The following is a 20574-nucleotide window of genomic DNA, read 5'->3' on the forward strand; positions in this document are numbered from 1 at the left end:
GGCATAGACAGAGCGCCGATTGGACCGATACTGTCGCCAGGCTGACCACAACAGAATTAGTGCGGCCCGGCTGGTTTGGTTGATGCTCTCACGCTTTGAATGCATTTTGTAGCAGGCCCGGACGAACTCGATGCGTCGCTTTGCGGCGCCTTGCCCCAGTCAATCAAGCAGATTGCTCCGGCTGCAGGACATTCGAACGGACCACCAGGCATCGACTCTCTTCGAGTCTTGCCAAGACACTGCAATCCGTCAGCCAGCTCAACTTCGGCATCGACCACCTGTCGTTGGAATCGCTCAAGTTTCGACTCCCCCAACAACACCCGTCCACGTTTGGTTGCTTCCCTTCCGCCCTGATCAGCGCCGTTGCTCGTCCCTCGTCCCGACTTCCACGGCTCGAGCTGAGCTGCAAGTCCACGTCGCCGTGAATCCGAATTTGCGTGTTGCAGACCCTCGGGCTTCTCGTTTCTGTCTGCTCTATCGCCGTAACCGATGCCCCTGAACCAGCCCGGGGTCCTCGATCCGGCCGAGTCCCCAGACGCGTCGGCTGTGGCCGAAGCCGACGGAACTCTCGAGGTCTGGATCCAGACCGTCAAGAAGGGGCTCTTTGGGGTGCTCTTCATCGTCAACAAGAACGACCACAAGGAGAGTCCGATATGGATAATATCCGAAACCATTCTGGACCACTTTCAAGACCTGGGGTTCCCGCTCCTATGCGTGCTGTTTCCGTGGCAGCCCGAGATCCAGTGGCTCCAGACCTTCCTGGGATGGTTCTCGCCCGAGTCTCTCATCGCGCAGTCGGATATTATCCTCTACATCCTCATGATCGTGCTGCTTCTGATCATCATCAACACCATATTCGTGGCCTACTCGTTCTCGCGCAACCAATTCCGGTACTTTTGGACCCTCAAGATCCTGCGTGTGACCCTCGGGCTGCTCGCCAACGTTCTCCACATTCCCACGCTCTCCAAGTTCATCCTGGCGATGGTGTACTGCCCAGAAACGCTGAGCATCAGCGACGGCACCCCAAGAAACATGATCAACTGCTGGTCGCCGACGCATCTGCCTCTCAGCATCGTCGCCGCCGTGCTGCTGACATTCTTCATGCTGTACGTGATTGCACGGATGATGCCGCCCCGCTCACCACTCGCTCTGTCGCTTTCTGGCACAATACTCATAATCAGCGAGCTGGACACGCCTCGTTGTTGATGCAGCTTGTCCGCCAGTGTAGTGATGCATCTTATCCGCGGCCCGTCATGCATCATATTATCGTATCCGCTTCCCTATCAGCCAACAGGCTAACCTGCTGCCCAACTGTTCTTCAGACTGATCACAGCCGTAAAGGCCACCTTCTTTGACCCAGATCCAAACGAAAAGAACATGCTGTGCCGGCCGCACTCGCGAGTCGAGCTGCTCTATTTGGGCTGCCGCACTGTCTTGACGGTTCTCAATATTATCTTGGCCGAGGGCTATGGCGAGACCTCCTACCCCTACAGCAGCCCAACCGTCCTGACATGGGTGTTTGCCGCAGCATGTGCATGCTGCTCTTGTCTGCTGGCGTTTTGCTACATCTGGGTAAGTATGGCACTCCTTGAATCGCGCGTGCTGCCGGCCTCCCTTCGAGGATAACGCTGTTGCTCGCCGCTGTATATGCCACGCGGCAGACTAATTCGAATCCCATACTCCTTTGCCGTGGACCGGGTACAATGGATTTGGATTCGATGCCTCGGATAACCAATGCGCCAAAGTATATTCCGTTCTACAACTTTGGCTACGCCTGCTTCAGAGCATGCACCATGCTGAACTTTGCCTGGGCGTCGCTTTGCGCCATCTACACTATCGTCCGGCCTGACTCCGATGTCGGGATATTTTACGTCGCTACGATCCCGCTGGTGTCTGTGTTTGCCATTCTCGCGGTTCGCTCGCGCAGGCGCTACATCGAAGGCAAATACTACAGTGACATCAATTCGCCATGGGTTATGGAGCTGCACATACGTTTCAAGCTCGAGCGCGCCGGCTTGCTCTACAAAGGAATGGGCAAGGCCGGAGCCCTCCGTAATGACGAAAGTCCTGGAGACTTGTCCTATCAACCGACTGTTTCCGATGACACTCAAGCACCGCCAACAGCATCCAAGGCCAACGTGAGCTCAGAGGAAGGCAATCCGCAAAAGGTCGTCATCATGGAAATCACCGAGATCATTTCCTTTGCCCTGAAGCAGTTTCAAGAGTCCTGCTTTCTCCAGCTGCTCGCCGGCCAGTTTTATCTCCTCCAGCTTGGCAACCGAAGCCAGTGCCTGGCTTCCCTGGGCCGAGCGGAGCATCTGGATCGAGACATTGATGAAGAGTTTTTGATCTACCGTCGGCAAAGACTGCTGAACGAGAAGTTTTCTGGTGGCGATGTGATTGACTTTATTGCGTGCGAGCAGAACCTGCGCTTTGCAAAGAGGTTGGTCGTTTGTCTCGATGACGCGGGTGGATCGAGATGCGATGGATGGCCGTGATCGATAGCCCGCTGGTCTGAACCGAGCTCCTTTGTTCCCAGATTCGAAAGACGAGCGACCATCGCCATAGCACAGTTCTGGAGAGAGCTGCTCAAGAAGCATCCCGGCATCCAGAAGCTCCAGAACAAGGGCTCGGACATCAACTCGGCAATCACGAGCGCACAGCAATATTACCTCTCCGTCCTGAAGCTGTCCCCCAAATCCTCAAACGTGTATCGCTTATACGGAAAGTTCCTCACCGAGATCATGAACGATCACAGGGAGGGCCAGCGGTACCTCGACAAAGCCGAGGAGATGGATACGGCAAATCCAGAGTCCCGGGACGGCGGCGAGAGGTTTGACGCTTTGGATCTCTTTGACGAGAAAGTTGCGCATGTCACCATAAGCGGCGATCGCGAGGATCTCGGCATTGTAGGTGTACCTGCATTTCGCAGCGCAGTTGGCTGATGTATGACGCAGAGGCAAGCACCGTCACTAAAAATCCAGGGCGCCTCCATAACCCTGCTTCCAAACAGATCCAAAACGTCAACTCGACCGTCTCAAAGCTCCTGGGATTCCATAAGAGCGAGGTTCTCAACCACAACGTCAAAATCATCATTCCATCGCCATTCGCAGAAATGCACGACATGCTCCTGCAGCGCTATCTTGATACAGGGTTTGCAAAGGTAATGCCGCAGCCCCGACCACAGAGCGATGTGGATGGCGCCTGTAACCGAGGCTGTTCTCAGTGCATCAGAGCCAGGAATGCGTTTCAGCCATCAGCGCATTCCTGATCTGCATTTCTTGGTGGTCAACTCGTGCCGAGTGGATTCGAGATACAGGCCTACCGCGTCACCATCGCTCGATGCTGACAGCTCCTTAACCCGGCATCATGCTTTCTTCCCAACCAGGTCATCGATAGAAAGCGGCACGTGCTCGCCATCCGAAAAGATGGCTATTTGCTTCCGATTGATCTGTGCGTCAAGCAGCTGACGACGTCTGGCGGTGGAATCTCCTTCATCGGCCTCATGCGCGCTGCCGAGCGTCCCGACGAGGAAGAGTTCATTATTCTCTCGGACTCGTTGCAGTTGATCCATTTCACCCAGGGGATGTCGCAGTATTTCAGCGTATCGCCGAGCGAGCTGAGCCGCAATGCAAGTGCCGGTTTCACCATTATAGACTACTTTCCCGGAATCAAGAAGGAGCAGGTCATCGACGGCGGCCGAGAGGTGCTCGTCACACTGCCGGACGACTCTAGCGAGGGCCATTATGATCTGTGCTTCCAGTTCACGCACTTTGTCATGGGCTCTGCTGGTTGCTACATTGTCAGGTTTGCCAAAGTTATCGCGGACCGCACGTCAAGAAGCAAGCGCGGAAGTATTGTCGAGTGCCCGTTTTCTGCGCGAAGACGATCGGAAGCACCCGAGTCGTTCCCGATGTCGTTCTCGCCGGAGGGCTCCTCCAACCAGCTGTCAGCCCAGAAGTCGGCCGAGCTCGGCCCAGGATCGGACCGATTGCGGAGCAGCAGCGTCAGCAGTAGCCGCACGGGAATTGGGGGCTCGTCGTACGCAATTCGCCTGATCTCCAAGAAAAACAAAGCCTCAGAGGCCAAATTGCGCCACCTGGCGTTCTGGTTTATCGTGTGTCTGATGATGGTATTTACAGGTACGGCCAGGGATTCCGTCTCGCTGATGGCAGCTGCGCTTTTCACAGTTGGAGGGCTCTATGGCTGCACTGCTGCAGCTGCTCATATATCCGAAAGTCGCCTTGTGTGCTGCCCTCGACCGAGACATATGCTTTGTAATGCGCACGGCATGTCACTTGATGTGCGTGTGTCTCTGTTTGTTCTCTGGCAACTGACAGCCAACGTTTGAATTTGACAGTCACTGTGACCGACATCATGCTCTACCGATTAGAGATAACCCAGCGCCTCAACAACCTGAACTACGTGTCGGCCACAGGAAGTGCGATGGTGTCGTCGGCCTCCATCGCGGACACTGTCCGCACCATTGAGCTCATCGAAAAGGGGATCGTTACCTTCGAAAGCATCTCCGACAAGGCCGTGTTCAGATCGCGGCTTTTGAACCTCATTTCTGTCATCAATACTGATGCGTTGTTGATTCCTACGGGCAGCGCAATCACCTTGATCAGCACTCCGGGCAGCAGCATATCCACGGGCCAGCTCACCTTCGTGGACGGCATCAACCGGTTCCTGACGGTATGTCGAATCCTTCAAAGCAGCAACCCGCTTTACACAGATCAAGCGGATATCCAGGCCGTCCTGCAGAATGCGATCGGCCCGATCATCACTGCCTTGGACTCGTCCACAGACCTCTATCTCGATTCAAGCGAAAACTCGTCGGGCGTCTTGAGGGCCTTAGTCGCACCGCTTCTCTGTGTCGTTGTCTACTGTTTTTTCATGGGCCCCATATTCGCCAGAATCAACGACAGCAAGGAGGACTTTTTGAAGATGTTTCTCGACATCCCAAAGGAAACCGTCAAGGCAATATACGAATCGCACAAACGTAAGTGTTGCAGTGGACTGTATCCGGCTCGGCGATACAACTGCTGAGAGCTGCCGGGTCAAAACGGTCATGCTCGCTAACGAATGCACTTTTATCTGCCCAGAACGGCTGGCCGAGGATTCCGATAACGAGGGAGAGGAGGATATCTTCGAGTTTGAAAACGACATTGAGCAACTGGAGAGCGAGCTCCGGTCGTCAGTGGCATCGTCGGTGATGAGAAGAAAGAACGCCAGCCTCGTGGACTCTTGGAAATCGTGGATCATATCGTTCTTTCGCGGACAACGGACGCCGCTGATCCGGATGGGGGTCATGACAACCATATGCCTCGTCTACTTTTTCATCGTCAGCGGAGTCTTCTATGCCTACATGAGCAGCAACTCAGGCGTCACCGTTACTATCCACCAAAAATACGTGCGCTTCATGTTGATGCGGCGCGTCACCTTTGCGCTGCGGGAAGCCTTCCTCTCGGCCACTGGGCAGAACGTCACCGTCGTGGCGCAGCAAGTCGCCAGCATCATCCAGAGCCTCGATCTCTACGAGACCCAGGTCATGGCCACGGCGTCGAACCTCTTGCCGTCTTCGTATGAGTACGACCTCACCTATCTCGATGCCTGCGTGCCAGGGTCACTGGCCGGATGCGACCAGTATGCCTTTAGCCTGTTGTCGAACGGACTCGCGACAAGCGTCTATTGGTATATTGATTCAGCGTACCAGGCTTTGCAGAGCATCCAGACAATTGGACTGAGCGGCACATACACCCAATTGGTCCAGTTGATGATGCTTTTGAGAAGCTTGGACTACAGCTACCTGCAGTACACCATCAACCAGGCAGTCATCAGCCACTACCAGCCGTTCATCGACTGGACGCAATGGTTCGAGACGTTCCACATCACCGTCGCATCGATCTTTGTGGCGGTGATGCTTCTCTACTACTGGCGCATCATCAATCCAATGTTTTCCTTCATGAGCGAAGAAACCAAGCGGGCGCACATCATGCTGCTAATGATTCCTCCCGATATCTTGGCGAAGATCGACTCGATCCAGGCGTGGGCAAATGAAAACAATGCCTCCAAAGGAATCCTCCGAAAGCTGAGCTCCATCATCAGCGTTGAAAAGATGGTTCCACCGCCTGCTCCGTCAAGTGCACCTCCTGCACTTGACGCGGGGATGCTGAAGAAGAACGTGTCGTTCTTCCATCCGGACGAAGAAGATGGCATCGACCTCGCCTGAAACGAAGGGATATTAGAAATGTTTCAACGCAATGGCATCGGGGTGTGGAGATTCCGCAAGAAAGCGTTGACGCACAGTGATAGAAGCAACGAGAGAAACCAAAGGCGAGAGACTCTACGACAGCATTTGTATTATTGGTGGCGGCTGGCGATGCGGTTGCTTGCTGCTCTAGATCTTGAATACACACGTGTCGATTCATCTCCTGCGCCGAAAGGGGGGGGAGTGCTGGGCAGATATGGATAAGGAGGCGACATAACAACGCTGTGGCACTCAAATCAAGAATGGGCAGATCGCCATTGTGACTGATGGTGAAGGGTGGATGGTGGATGAGAATATGTATTCAGGGTCCAGACAGGGATGTGGCCCCATTCTGGCCTCAAGAACAAGATGTTCGTCCCCCCGCCCCTCTCTCGTTCGTTTGTAAACGTTTATAGACAAATATTACTAAAAAATGGGCAAAATCACAGCGGAGGAGGAAGAAGTCCGAGTAAGGAGAGAACTGGAGCAAGAAGATGGAGGCGGAGGTGCGAGAATGGTGCAAGACTGTAAAGCGCAGAGGTGGGCTCGGGAACCAGGACCACAGAGGTTGACAAAGACATGCGCATATGGAAGTTGCATGACATGCGCGAGAGAAAGCGAGAGAAAGAGGGAGAGTGTAAAACTCTTTAATAAACTGCGAGCCTGTACTGGAGTACCTGACTCGGTTTACTGGCTCGAGTTGTCCAGATAGTAACCAGAGTTGTCGGGAGTGTAGCCACTGTTGTCGTCGCCAAAGTTGTTGTTGTCAAAGTTGTCGCCGTTGTTGCTGTAGCTGTTGAAGGTGTCGCCATTGTTGTTGTTGTTGTTGTTGTTGTTGTTGAAGTTGTCGCCGTTGTTGTCGTAGGTATCGTAACCGTTGGCATCAAAGTTGTCGTAGCTGCCAGTGTCGCTGTTGACGTTGTCGTAGCTCTCGTGGCCGCTGGCAAAGTCGTTCTGGTAAGCCTGGTAGTTGCCATAATATCCGGTCGCGGTCGAAGTGGACGTCGAGGTGACGCTACCCGCCAGGTAGTTGGTGTACACGGTGGGGTAGTAGGTCGCAGTAGGGGTCGCGGTGGGGGCTTGGCTATTGGCCCAAGTGGTGCTTGGGGTTGGAGTGGCTGCGGGACCGTATCCCCAGGTCGAGGTTGGCGAGGGAGTGACGGTAGGAGCTTGTCCCCAGGTCGAGGTGGGTGCAGCTGCAGGGCAACGGGCGCGAGGCACACCGGTAGCATCGACATTGGCACGAGACGAAGGGCAGACGGTCACCGTGGCGGTTTCTGTCCAGGTGTTTGTGATGGTGGCCGGGACAGCCTGGACGGTCGAGACCATGGTGCGGGTGATGGTTCGGAGCTGGGTCTGAGTCTTGGTCTCGGTCTCAGTCTCGGTGCAGGTGCGCACATCGACTTTGGTGACGGTGCTGGTTTGAGTCTCGGTGCGGGTTCGGAACTGGGTGACGGGAAGGGTCGAGGTGCTGACGACGGTTTGGGTGGCAGTGGAGGTAAAGGTCCGGAACCAGGTCTTGACCGAGGTCAGGGTAGAGGTGAGCACCTGGGTCTTGGTCGCCGTCGCGGTGGTGGTGACCTGGCGAGTCTCGGTGGCCGTTTCGGTGCGAATCCAGACCTTGGTGGTGGTCATAAGCGAGGTCTTGGTCTCGGTCTGAGTCTTGGTCTCGGTCTGGGTCAGGGTGCGAGTATCGGTGATGGTTTGGTACTTTGTGGTCGTTGTGGGAACCTGCACGGTGACCGTCAGAGTGGTGATGGCAGCCGGCTGGACGGCCGAGGTGGCACCCCAGGTTGTGGTGGTCGTGGGAGTCTGGGTGGCAATGGGGGCAACCGAGGACTCGGGGCATCCGTACGGACCGCAGCCCCAGGTCGTGGTGGGGGTCTGGGTGGCGACGGGAGCAGCTGAAGACTCGGGGCATCCATATGGGCCACAACCCCAGGTTGTGGTAGGAGTCTGAGTGGGGACTGGCGCTGCCGAGGACTGGGGCCAAGGCTGGTAGCTCTCGGTTACAGAAGGAGACGGCCAAGGCTGGTAGCTTTCAGTCGCAGACGGAGATGGCCAAGGCTGATAGCTCTCAGTCGCAGACGGAGATGGCCAGGGGGCATTCGATGGGGTGGGAGTTGGACCCCAGGACTGCGCTGAGTACTGAGGGGTTGCGGAGGGCTGCGGTGTGCTGTAAGCCGGAGGGGACCATGTCGTGGGAGCGGCCGAAGGAGCCCACGAAGACGAGGGCGATGTGGCAACGGGGACGACGGACGAAGCAGAAGCGGGGTACGAGTATGCCGGGGTGGCCGAGGCGCTGGGCTGCCACCAGCTGGACGACGAGGACGACCAGACAGCCGAGGCGGTTGGGGTCGAATAAACCATTTGGGGATAGCCACTGGGTGGGTCATTCTGGAGGAGCAAGCAAGAGGTAAGCAAAGGCAAGATGGATAGCAAAGGCAAGATGAATAGCAAAGGCAAGATGAATAGCAAAGGCAAGATGGATAGCAAGCGCCGGGATCGCATCCACGGATCCGGATCCGGGCAAGTATATCGCACCGGCCGATGGTATTCGCGGAGCCAGGCACCGCCCCCTCCCTCAGATCCCGAAATGAGTTCTCGCTCCAGACAAACGACTTACCGGTCCACCGTCCCGCTTGAGGATGGCCCGGCCATCGACACAGGCGTAGAGAGAGACGAGGACGAGCGAGGCGGCGCGGATCTTCATGGCAAGCTCGAGGAACGCCGGTTCAGCAGTGTCATTCTGCGTCGGCGGGCAGGCCAGCCAGCTATATATACGACCAAGGATGGCAAGGCTGGGCAATGTGCGGGGGCAATGGGCCCTGCTCCTGAAGGAGAATCGATGGCGATTGCATCCAGCGGCCGGATGGCGCTCTTGCGGATGGTCAACAAAGCGGGGAGGATGCCGTTGAAACAGTGTGTCGTTGGAGTATTACGCCGATGAGCAGCACCACACCACAGTCGACACCACAGTCGATACCACAGTCGATACCACGCTCGAGCAGCGCGCGGCTTCATGGCGCAGACGCCGAGCCCTCAGGGGCGCGCCGGGCTTGGGCTGCGTTCCTGGGCCCGCCGCGCCAGAGACCCAAGGCGTCGATGCGCCTGGCCTGCTGTCGCCCACCGCCTGCTCCGCCGACGGCCGGTGGGGGTGAGGCCGCCCACCAGAGCAAGCGCTCGGGACAAGGCCGTCGCTGGACCATGCAGGCGAGGCGATCGAGACATACCACTCGAACGTGAGGTGGAACATTGCCTGTTCCGCAGACGCCCATCCCACCGGCCAATTCCAGCCCACCCGGCGACGACGACATGCCCGACATGAGCCCACGGGCGACGGCAACACCGCCGGCGCAGGTTCATGGGGAAAGACAACAAGGTTCTCGTCATCGCAGGCGGCTGCATTGTCGCTGGCTTGCTGCAAAGGCCGGGCGTCGGGCTGGCACCGGACGATCCTGCTCCAGCAGCGGCCAGGCGCCGTGGGGACCGCTGGCGCAGAGGCTTCCCACCGGGTCCGTGGTCGATCGCCCGATGCACCGAGTGCCCAGGCGGGGAGAGGGGGCAGAGTCTCAGGCAAAGTTCGCAAGCCGCGGTGGGGCTGCGAAGGAAGGAATGGAAGGGTGGGATCGGAGCTCACATGTCGATCAACTTTGCGGTGTAGGACTTGTGCGGTGGAGATCGGGAGTGTCGACGACTGTTTCGATCCAGAGTGGACTTGGGAATCGAGAGCGTTGGTCGACACCATATTCTCGGGCACCCGATTGTTAGCATAGTATGAGATGCCTTGCGTCCAACAATGCCACATGCAATCCAACAGATCACTTCCGAGTGAAGACCTCGGTCGCTCCGGTCTCCTCAATCGACCGGCGCTGCTCGAATGGGAATGCTGTATCACTGCAGAGTGTTTGATTGCGCTATCACACAGACGCTGGTCATTGCAGATGGAGGCAACCCTTCAGATGGCCATGGACAGCGTGCTGCAGCCAATCCAATAAAAAGCAGGTTTTGGTCGTTGGTGTATGTTATCACTCAAAGCATTGCGTGCTGGCCATGACCATTCAGTGATGTGTTTCTGGATCTGCATCAAGGATGCTTTCTCCATCAGATGGCTCCCCGCAAGCGAAGGCCGAGTATCTTGATATCGATACACCATGGAGTTGTCCAGAGAGTCGAGTGAATGCACTGCACTCCCACATCGAATGCATGCACCACACTTCCACATCGATTGGGGCTCGCTGTTGGTTGACTTCCTGCCAATCATGGGCTGCAAAATATCACCAGCACCGATCGAGCAAGTCACCCCCGGAGTGTGCGTGCGAAAATCTCCAGCCGTTGCTCGAGCCCCCCCTCTGACCCGCTGCCGCCGAGCAATGGCCATAGGATGCTTTCGCTCCACCTCGCACCTATGAATGCGGCCTCCTTCGACCCCTCGCTTCCCTCTGATAGCGGCCTGAGGAGCTCCCTCGCAACCCTCGTCTCCGGCCCCGCCAACACAAAGACCCGCTATGCCTCCTCGCCAGGAATGTGGACCCATGAACCATCCGCCCAGATGACCAATGCCTATCTCCATAACTCAAGCTTCTTTCATGCCGACCACCATCACCACCATCACAAGAGCTTTTCCAGCCACGGAGAGTCCAAGGAGCACTTCCAGGGGATGCAGCTCCACCCAAAGATCATGGCCGAACTCTCCGGCACTCCGTCTTCCTACGCGACCTTCTCCGGAGGCATCAGCGTGTCGTCCTCAACTGCGAGCTGCAGCGGCCGCCAGCCCAGCATCGTCGACTATGCCCCGAGCAGCATCGTCAGCACCGTGAGCTCGACGTGGGACGGATCCGACCATGTAGGAACCCAGAGAGGCGGTCCGCTGCGGCCATTTGTCTCTGGAGCGTAGTGTCCGCTGGGCGATGCGGTGTGGTATCTGCTGGGCGATGTGATATCGTAGCTATTGATTGATGCCGAGTCGTTCGCCTGAACACACTCACGCTTGTTTGAACACACTCCCGTTTGCCTGAACACACTTTCCTCCCCTACGCGGCCCATCATCCTTCCAGAACTTTGATAGTCATGCCACATCGCAAGTCCACGACATGCTCGTAAAGCTGGAGGCACACCTCTATAATGGTAAGATGAGGCTTTGTTCCGGTCTGCTGGGCTCGCTGGGCCCGAGACACGCCGAACGAGCCGTGGGAACAGCCTCGCAAACCTCGGCCAAGCGAATGAACGAAAGCCGAGGCTGCGATGAGCACGACTACACATGCCATGGCGATTCTCGGGGCGATTCTCGGGGCGACTGCAGTGCTTGTACGGCAGTAAAACCAGGGTGCAGCCATACACCAAACTCCTGACTCGATGTCACTACTAAATCTCCCCCCTCCTGCCATATACAAACCCACCATCCTGCTGCTGTCACTTCTCCAGAAATCCAATGCCCAACAAATTCGCCAATAGCAGAGGAATGCAAGGAATGGTCGTCGCTCTTTCCGCACATACGGTACTTCCCAGCTGCCGCCGCTGTATATATTCCGGGGATATCCCCGCGTCGTGTGTGCGCCTCCGCTGCCTGACCAGCTATCAGTTGGATACGGCTTCGTTTCGCATATATTTCGTCTGCGGCATCAGTTTCACCGAATCGGGGTCTGGCACACAGTATACCCTGACTCGTCAACCCTTTCCATGGCGGGCCATATTTCTCTCTCGCTTCTCTCTTCTCTTCAGGGCAAGAGGACTCCAGATGATTCCTTCCAACGACTGTGGTTTCGAATACATCACCAGAGACCAGGTCCGGGTGCATTCTCCGTACTTTTACGTGCCCGAGTATCATGTGCCCGAGGACTCTGCTGCGGAGCTACCGATCGGAATCTTTGGTATCGGCCTCGCCAGCAGCGTCATGACCCCGCCACGCACACACGGCGAAACGCTCCCGAGCGATGCGCTGTCGTCAAGCACGCCGAGTCTCTTTGAGCAGTACCTCGTCAACAGCTCGTTTGACTGGTTTGGCGACCCGAAATGCGTCGAAGTTATCAAGTCCATCAAAGAGATGAAAGACCGGAACATCAAAAGTCGTTGGTACGAGCCCTGTCCCCTTGATGCCAACAGTTAATACTGTTTGTGGCTGGTGCGAGGACGGCGGACGATGGTGGATGTGTGCGTGTGAAGAGGCCGCTTCCCCTGCCTCCATTGCCCGCGTTGCCTCCATTGCCTCCATCGCCTCTATTGCCACTCTGCCCTGGATCCAACGCCTGTTTCACACCTGTTTCGTGAGATCCCAGTACCCTTGATTCGGTCCAAGGCTACTCCTGCAGACCTTGCTGACAAACTCGACTTGCTCCACCACAGGGCTATCTTCAAATACAAGACCACCCCAAACAGCTGGACCGAGCTCGGACGAGAGGACATGCCGTGGTCGAAAGAGATCGCGCTGAGCAAAGGACTCGGCCACACGGATGACACCGCAGCCGACCTTGCCCATAGCGCCTTCCAGTCCGAAGGAGCAGAGAGAGCCAATATGGGCGACAGCTTTGGCGACTATGCCGATTCTGACGATGGCGACAATAATGAAGGCGACGACGACGACGACAACGATGATGATGATGATGATGATGATGAGCGGTCCATCACTCCGACACCAGGCAATCGGCGACACCGACGCCGACGTCGGCACCGACAGCGAACATGTACTCCCACGCCCCATCGATGTGCTTCCAAAAAAGCTCTGGCAGGGTGCATCCGGAAGTACCCCGTCGAGGTTGTCTCGCACGGAGGCGGCGGCATGGATTCGCTGCGATCACAGCTCAGCAAGTGTCAGCAGGAGTTGCTCCAGGAAGACTCTATGAGCTTTGCGTTGCTGTGCATGGACAGCGCCAACATCGGCACGGTTGCCAAGAGTTTCGGAGTTCCCCAGAGGGACCCGGCAGCAGGTGTGTCCAAGGACATGGCCACGGCAGCAACGGTGTTTTCGGTCGGACCAAAGTCGCAGAGCCGGTCTCTGGAAGGCTACTCCATGCTCTTGTTCTGTTGGCCACAGCACAGCGATAACGATCTCCAGAAACCGGGGCACACCATCGATGTGCATGACGTATCAGTGCTGTTTCAGGTACAGTGAAACCACATCGGCGCAGCCGCTTCGGAAGGCGGCGGCAGTATTGGCGGCGTCTATTTACCAACAACCCCACGAATCATTCCCTGTCCCTGCCTCCATTCCTGTTCTTGCTCATGCCTTCCGTATCCAGAACGAGAATCTCAACATCTATGAGGCCATCGTGGCGTCGCTTGAGGAGCTCGTGAGGCACACCGTTGAGCGGCCGACATGTACCTTTTCGCCAATCGAGTGCTTCGAAAAGATCGACACCGACTCCAACAACGAGGAAACATTTGCAACGGATGGAGAGATCGACGAATGGTTTGCTCATGACGAGACGTAAGTAGATAGGGGGGTGGAGGGGAGGGACATGTATGGGAGTATATTCACTCAGCGGATCAGAGTGTCCTGACCGCTGTGCTTTCACAGCGGGACAATCGAGACGATCGAGTCCAGTACATACTCAAAGCACAAAGCCGGATACCCCCCAGTCACTCCAACTGCAAGCATACATCAAGATATTCTCGGGCACTGCTTTGATGACATCTGGTCCGAGGTAAGGCAGCATGGGAACAGTGCTGCGGCTGAGTCCTCCAAGGGCCCCAGAGCACGAGACCCCCTTGCTTTCATGCTTTCGTCCCTTCCCCATGAACGAGCTCCAGATAACCGAGACTGTGATTCCATTCAGATCATTCCATCACTTCAACCTCTGATGGAGATTGTATCGGAAGGTGAGCCCACCCATGCCATATTGCGAGATACGGGACATTGGCGTGTCGTTCAGCGACAGCCCTGAGGCTGCAGTGCAAGCCGTTTGTTTGCACCGACCATATCGACGGTCTGTTGTTCAATGTCCAACCGCGGGGTGTGGGGAAACCACCAACAGAGTTCAAGCGGCCAAAGTCCATCAACAAGCTGGATGAATCAGACTTTGAGGACGAGGAGACCGATGAGCTCCTCGATCTGGCGAGCGAAACCCTTCTGAGCGCCATGACCATCCGGCCCGTTCCCCTGCAAAAGCGCGAGCACTCTGCCCGGGCGAGATCCAAGTGAGTCTTTTCCCACCCACGGCCGCCTTTGTGGACCTTGGGTTAGCCCGACCGACGATAAGCTCGCTGACTGCCGCTGTTGCATGCAGCTACGACTCCTTTGGTCCGTACCACCTCGATAATTTCCAGGTCTCCCGTCCGACTTCGGCTCGGCCGACGTCAGGACGACAGCCTTCGACCCGGGCTACGTCTGCCCGACCGACTTCGGCAAAGAATGCAGAGCTCCTGCACAACACCCAAGCCAACATGCGAATCCCCAGCGCACTCATCAACAAAACCGGCAACTCGTACTCGTGGAAGAGGTAGGGCTCTGGCGTCCACAGACAACCTGTCTGTTGCTGTTGCTGGCCGTTTCTGCGCAGAATGATATTCATGCCAGGGTCGCCTCATCGCATATACCAGGAACAACCCAGGAATGCGCTTGCTTCCGCTCAACTCCTCAGTGGCGTCAGCGCAAGCTCCAGCGTCGTTACCGCTGAATGATGTGATATTCGGAACCAGGTAGGCTCAGTGCATTCTTCCTCAGCAGACGCAAGGGAGGGGAGATCAGCGCTGTTCTCGAAACAGACCCATCAGCTTCAAACGCCGCTTGTCTGAATCCACATTCATTACAGCATCGGGCAACTCAAGGCTGCCGGCGGCCCGCCCCAGCCTCCGGTTGGATGGTAGGGAGAAATGCCCCGTGCTTTCGATCTCAATGTAGCCTGGGTTGATGCAGCGGCAGGTCCGAGATGAATCTCATCGTGTCTCTGACCGGGAACATCTCGATGAACGGAATTGCAGGGACACTTCGTCGCGACCATCAACATCGTACTCGACCGCCGCGGCACCTTCCGGCAAGCGTCTCCCGCCGATCCGAGGTGGAATCGCTACGCCGAGCGTGGCTTCTCACGATGCCATCACGGAGGCCCTTGGAGGAAGCAGCCCGGCGCTCATGTACGGCGGTGGGGTGCCGATGGGCCAGGCCAAGTCTACGAGACATGTGCTTTTCGACGCTCCAGAGACCATCGAGATAGTGAACCGAACTCGGGCAGGCTCGCCCAGGCCATTTTCGGCGAGGTAGGGATGTGCTCGCAGCGAGTCGAGAGTGCGCTTGCTCATTGCCAGTGCGGCAGGTGTGGGGATGTCGAGGTATCGCATCAATACTCCGGACGGATGAACCAGGACGCACAGCCCAGGCAAGGCAACGAGTCCATGTCTGGCTTATGCTGATGATTGCATGGACTTGCTTGCCGCCTCCGCCTCCCAAACTCCAGACGACAGCCTTCCGCCAACTTCCGGAACCGGCTGACATCAACGTCCAGGCCACACACTGCCTTTGAGCGAGAGGATTCCAAGGTGGGTTGCGGGTCGCCTGTGTGCACCGACGATGCAAACCGACCTGGTCAGCCGGGCAGAGAATCCCTCAGCGCAGGGAGAACTAGTTCGGCGCAGCTCGTCCAGCGAACTAATACTCGTGGGATTACGTTTGCTGTCCCTCACGGCCACGTCCGCAACCCAGACGGCCGCCATTGCCTCCAAGTCAAAATCTCGAATCACCAGCGGCACGCATACCGCCAGCGAGGACCGGGCCATCAGCCCCATCACCGGCACAAGAATGGCGCATTCAGGTGAGCCATCTGCACCAAATGCCTGCTCGGTGGCCTGGGACCGGCCCAGCGGCAGCCGCCCTGACCGTCCTCGCTTCCATTGCTCTGGTCCTGGCTTTGGTCAACGTCGTTCCTGGTGCCGTCATGGAGGATCGCGGCCGCCGATCATCTCCAGACGAAAGGCCCGAGACGGCTGAATGTCCAATGCTCGCCCAAGCAAAACAGATCCGCATCGGCGGTGGCGGTGCCGTCCTGCTGTCGAGGACTCAGGCAAAGCCGCAACCTGGATGATTCCCGGCTGTGCCTCCCGCACAATCCACCCCAGCGAGACCGGCCGAGAGGAAGGCGACATGCGGCGAGAAGCAGGCGCCTGCCCTCCCAGATGGCCTGCAGCACCATGCCCGGAGCTGCCCAGCGGCAGCAATAGATGTATCTTGATCCAGAGCCAATGCAGCGCGCACCATGATCGGTGTCGAGGACTGCAGTGCTGGACCGGCTGTGTGGGCGGCGGGCTTGCTCGACAATTGTTCTCGTTCGGCCAGCGCTCTCGCCATTCGCGTTGCTCTCGTCATGGAGAGAGCAACCCAGCAGCGCCGCTGATACCCACCCCTTGATTGCCCCGCCTCGATTGCTTCGTCTCGATTGCTTCGTCTCGATTGCTTCGTCTCGATTGCTTCGTCTCGATCGTCCCCGGTCTGTCTCCATTCAGCCTTTACCCTAGCACATCTCCAGCTCGCAATGTCCGAAGTCGCTCTGCCCAAGCTCGACATCAAGTTCAACGTCAACAACCGCTACTTCCTCGTAAGGCTTGTCCCAGCAGCCGGTTTCATCCCGCCCCTGGGCGGGACATGATCGGTCGTCCTGCTCCCCCGCATATTACTCCAAGCCTGATTTGTTCGGTGCCGTCCTCTCCCCGTTGGCAGACGGGAATCTCGGGCGAAACGCGGGTCATCACCAGTGAGCACGTCAAACCCAACCAGAAGCTGCATGTCAGCGAGTCCAGCGGCTGTGAATTTGTCGTGGATGCCACCACAAGCAAAATATGCATCGGTAATGCACCAACAGACGGCCCCGAGCTGCCACTCCATTCACCTTTGCCCACTACAGCCAGCCTGTTATCGCACCGGTCGAGCGAAACCCTGGGTGCTGACCAATAGCTGGCTTTGTTGCCGACAGAGCGGTGCAACGACATGGTCGTCAAGATCAACGGAAGGATGATTGCCAGCACCGTGGAGGTTTGGCTCTCCAACAACGTCACGTTTGAGGTGCGTTGGTCCAGCAAAGCATATAATGCAAAGATTCGGCCACTCCGTTGCCAGGACATGGGCTGCACATATCTGTGCTATCATGGTCGTGTATATCGCCTCTCCTCTTTCAGCAATACTGAGCCTCTCCCAACAACGCTATGCAGATCAATGTCCCGGCGCTCACTCTGCAGGCCGAGCAGTGCCGAACCGTGACGTTCCACTTCAACACCCGCCAGAACTTCCAGTCCCTCTACTGGAACCGCTGCTTGGATATTGCCTTTGAGTTCCGGGACGAGCCCGAGCTGCCCAAAGGTATCTGGCACAGGCCCCCCCCCTTGCTGATGTGCTCCACCTTGCCGGAGCTTGCAAGTCCTTGGGCCGGCGGCAGGCTCCTAATTCCTTATTTTGCTTTTCAGAAAAACTGACGAGCGGCATTCGAGTCGCATGCACCATGTTCAAGAGTCTGTATAGCACGGATCAGTTCCTCGTGGAGTTGCAGGTAGGCAAGCATGCACTCTCATTACCCCGCCTTGTCGCGGGTGTGATCTACAATGCTCGGCGTCGTCGGAGAGGAGGACTGGGTTGTAAAGATCAAGTTTGGGCTGTGAGCGCCAATGGTGACATGTGAACCCTTGATTGCAGGAGGGAAACCAGGGTCTGTCGCTCCACAAAACGGCTCGAAACAGGCTGGGCTACATCTGCCGGATCGTTAATGCTCCTGTTGATTCGGAAAAGGAGGGTAGCGAGTATCAGGCGCACTAGTGGAAGGAAATGGGGGGGGGATTCGATTGGAGCCATTTGGTCAATTCTATTGTTGCGGGAGAGCAGCTCGTATCTGTATGTGGGCTGCGGCCATGGCTTTGGTGACTCGGTCTCCTCGACTCGGTCTGCGTATACGCCATGAACAAGATGTGAAAGGAGTCCCATTCACGGTCTATGAAAAACAGTCTATCCAGAAAAAAAAACGGGACAGTCACTTCCTGGCTTCAGATGTCTGAAACCCGCTGACTGACTGTAGGCCCAGCGGGCAAGCCATGCGATTGTTTCCCGTCCTGGTTGGCAATCTCTTTGTTTTGGTTGGTTTGGGAAGCATGGTCTTGAATACACTCGGTCGATCTCCTGTGGCGATGATCGACTGGCATTGATGTGTCGATATTGGAGTGCGGTGCATGCATTCGATGTGGGAGTGCAGTGCATTCACTCGACTCTCTGGACAACTCCATGGTGTATCGATATCAAGATACTCGGCCTTCGCTTGCGGGGAGCCATCTGATGGAGAAAGCGTCCTTGATGCAGATCCAGAAACACATCACTGAATGGTCATGGCCAGCACGCAATGCTTTGAGTGAGAACATACACCAATGACCAAAACCTGCTTTTTATTGGATTGGCTATAATCAGGGAGGATCATCGCAAAGTATCCCGGCAGAGAAGGACAATGGAGAAATGTTGGTAGGCGCTAGGATGTATCAGCCGGGGGAAGGCGTCCACTCACACAGGTGTCTAGTTTCTGCTTGTCCGTTCGTCAATCTTGACCTTGGCGCTCAGCCCGGCAGCGCTCAGATCAACCACAAACTTGAGCAGGCGGCAAGCCCACAAGATGTCGATCAGAAGCTTGTTCCATGCAAACGAGCCACTGACAAGCTGCTCGATCTGGACATAGTTGGTAAGGATATACTCGATCATGGACAGTAACAGATGGATGACGGTGACGGTATAGATGTGGAGCTTCATGTCGACAAGGGAAAGGGTGATAGAGAGCAGATTGCAGGACAGCGTGAGAGGCGTGTCGACTTGCTTGCTCGCGAATACCTCGGTCACGCTAGGGAGAGAAGTCGACAGAGCCACAACTTCCTAATTCTTGCGACCAGAGCCGCACAAGTCCAGCCGGTTTCCAGTCGAGACAATCACTTACCGCGTCGACATTGGGACGAGTGGGCGGTAGCGCTTGCGGGGCGGCAGCTGCCATCCCAAAGGCTCCGTATACACCTGCATCTGTCCTTGGAGCCAAGGGGACACTGTTGTGTTGGTGGCTGGTTTGCACTGCCGTCCAAGAGGCCGCGGCCGCTTCCAGCACCAGGACCAGATTCAGCGATATGCTTGAAATCTATCCGCGACACAGCCGAAACGGGTCAGCAATAAGCATCAAGCACCAACGACGACGCGACATGGTTTGGTTGGTACGGAAATGAGGCTGCCGCTCCCAGCAAGGGCTCGCCGATCAAATCAAGGAGATACGACCGAGGGAGCAGGACGGCTGCGTGTGGGGCGCACTCTCACCTGGGAATAGAATGCAAAATCCAGAATGGTCGTGATCGCGAGTACGCCGTCCAGCACCCAGCGCCAGCTTTCGACAAACAGAGACAGAGCATGTCGAAGTTGATCGCTTTCTTCCTTTCGAACGTTCAGCGAGTCTCCAAAAATGCCCTCGATTCCTGTCTCCTTGGGAGGCGGGAAGAACCGCTGGGGTGCGAGCTCGATCTTGCGTCGGTTCGCGGGCGCATCAATGTCCATTCCAGTCGACGGCGCAACGTGGCGTTGGCGGAAAGAACCGACGCTGGGGGCCGACGATCGTGATGACGAGGAAAGGTCTAGAGACTGGAAGGAAGTTGCGAAGGGGAGTGCCTGAGCAGAGACAGGGACGTTGTTTCCAGGCAGTGCTCCTTGGGCGCGCAACGGAACCGGAGGCCGCAGGCCGGAAACGCTGGTCGGAGGAGTGCTGGCTGAAGGTTGAGACCGGACCGGGAGCTGTCCGAAAGAACTGGGCCGAGTGTTTTGGTTCACCAAGTCAAGCCGGCTGTCCATTTTGCCTGAAAATCGGTTGTGGTGCCCAAAGTATCCCGGTTTCAGTGTGTTGGAGGTGAGTTCCCACCACGGGGCGGCCTTGGGCTGTGCCGAAGGCGCAAACATCGGATGGACATTGCTGGTAGCCCTGGCCGGCTTCGACGACTGCCCCAAGCTCAAGGACCCGAGGAGGTCATTGTCATCCATAATCTCATCGTCGGACACAGGCAAATGCTGGAGAGACTTGATAGGGGTTGGGTTCTTGGGTTTCGTCGGTGAGGACACTGCGGATGGCCGGACCGCCGCGCGAGGTATAGCAGCAGAGTGACCAGGCTCGGTATGGCCAAGGTATGACCGACCGATCGAAGGCATCGCGTACGCTCGGAGAAGGAGCGCAATCCGATAAGCCAGCTGGAACAGGCATTAATGCAGTTGATCAGCCAACTACTTCGGTCTGTAGAGCTGCAGGCACCGATCGAGTCAAGGCGCCAGGACCTACGCAAACGTATCGGCGTACGTGGGTCCAAGGGGCGCCAATCCCAAAGGTGTGAAGCCACAAACCCAATCAACT

General features: G+C 56.8%; 4 protein-coding genes across 4 annotated transcripts; 3 read left to right on the plus strand and 1 right to left on the minus strand.

Moving 5' to 3' along the window:
- Window positions 1–489: 489 nt before the first annotated feature.
- BJ171DRAFT_599351 (uncharacterized protein) lies at window positions 490–6387 on the plus strand (the record flags this gene model as incomplete). Its single annotated transcript, XM_053114925.1, has 8 exons — window positions 490–1106; window positions 1323–1572; window positions 1746–2443; window positions 2540–2909; window positions 3014–3163; window positions 3389–4142; window positions 4361–5002; window positions 5106–6387. The coding sequence occupies 8 exons, from the start codon at window positions 490–492 to the stop codon at window positions 6230–6232; spliced, it is 4608 nt and encodes a 1535-aa protein (XP_052966248.1). The 3' UTR covers window positions 6233–6387.
- A 161-nt stretch (window positions 6388–6548) lies between these two features.
- BJ171DRAFT_506335 (uncharacterized protein) lies at window positions 6549–8991 on the minus strand. Its single transcript, XM_053111122.1, has 2 exons — window positions 8877–8991; window positions 6549–8647 (listed from the first exon to the last, which is right to left on the minus strand). The coding sequence occupies exons 1-2, from the start codon at window positions 8961–8963 to the stop codon at window positions 6938–6940; spliced, it is 1797 nt and encodes a 598-aa protein (XP_052966249.1). The 5' UTR covers window positions 8964–8991; the 3' UTR covers window positions 6549–6937.
- A 5176-nt stretch (window positions 8992–14167) lies between these two features.
- Window positions 14168–16416, plus strand: BJ171DRAFT_506336 (uncharacterized protein). Its single transcript, XM_053111123.1, has 8 exons — window positions 14168–14383; window positions 14473–14685; window positions 14786–14884; window positions 14998–15048; window positions 15167–15442; window positions 15640–15721; window positions 15885–15993; window positions 16123–16416. Exons 1-8 carry the CDS (start codon window positions 14325–14327, stop codon window positions 16167–16169), a joined length of 936 nt encoding a protein of 311 aa, XP_052966250.1. The 5' UTR covers window positions 14168–14324; the 3' UTR covers window positions 16170–16416.
- Window positions 16417–16592: 176 nt separating this feature from the next.
- Window positions 16593–18313, plus strand: BJ171DRAFT_506342 (uncharacterized protein). Its single transcript, XM_053111124.1, has 6 exons — window positions 16593–16773; window positions 16896–17022; window positions 17149–17237; window positions 17384–17531; window positions 17636–17718; window positions 17862–18313. The coding sequence occupies exons 1-6, from the start codon at window positions 16711–16713 to the stop codon at window positions 17979–17981; spliced, it is 630 nt and encodes a 209-aa protein (XP_052966251.1). The 5' UTR covers window positions 16593–16710; the 3' UTR covers window positions 17982–18313.
- Window positions 18314–20574: the final 2261 nt, after the last annotated feature.

This window comes from Polychytrium aggregatum, assembly GCF_025602895.1.
Source record: "Polychytrium aggregatum strain JEL109 chromosome Unknown BJ171scaffold_20, whole genome shotgun sequence".
NCBI classification, from domain to species: Eukaryota; Fungi; Chytridiomycota; class Chytridiomycetes; order Polychytriales; genus Polychytrium; species Polychytrium aggregatum.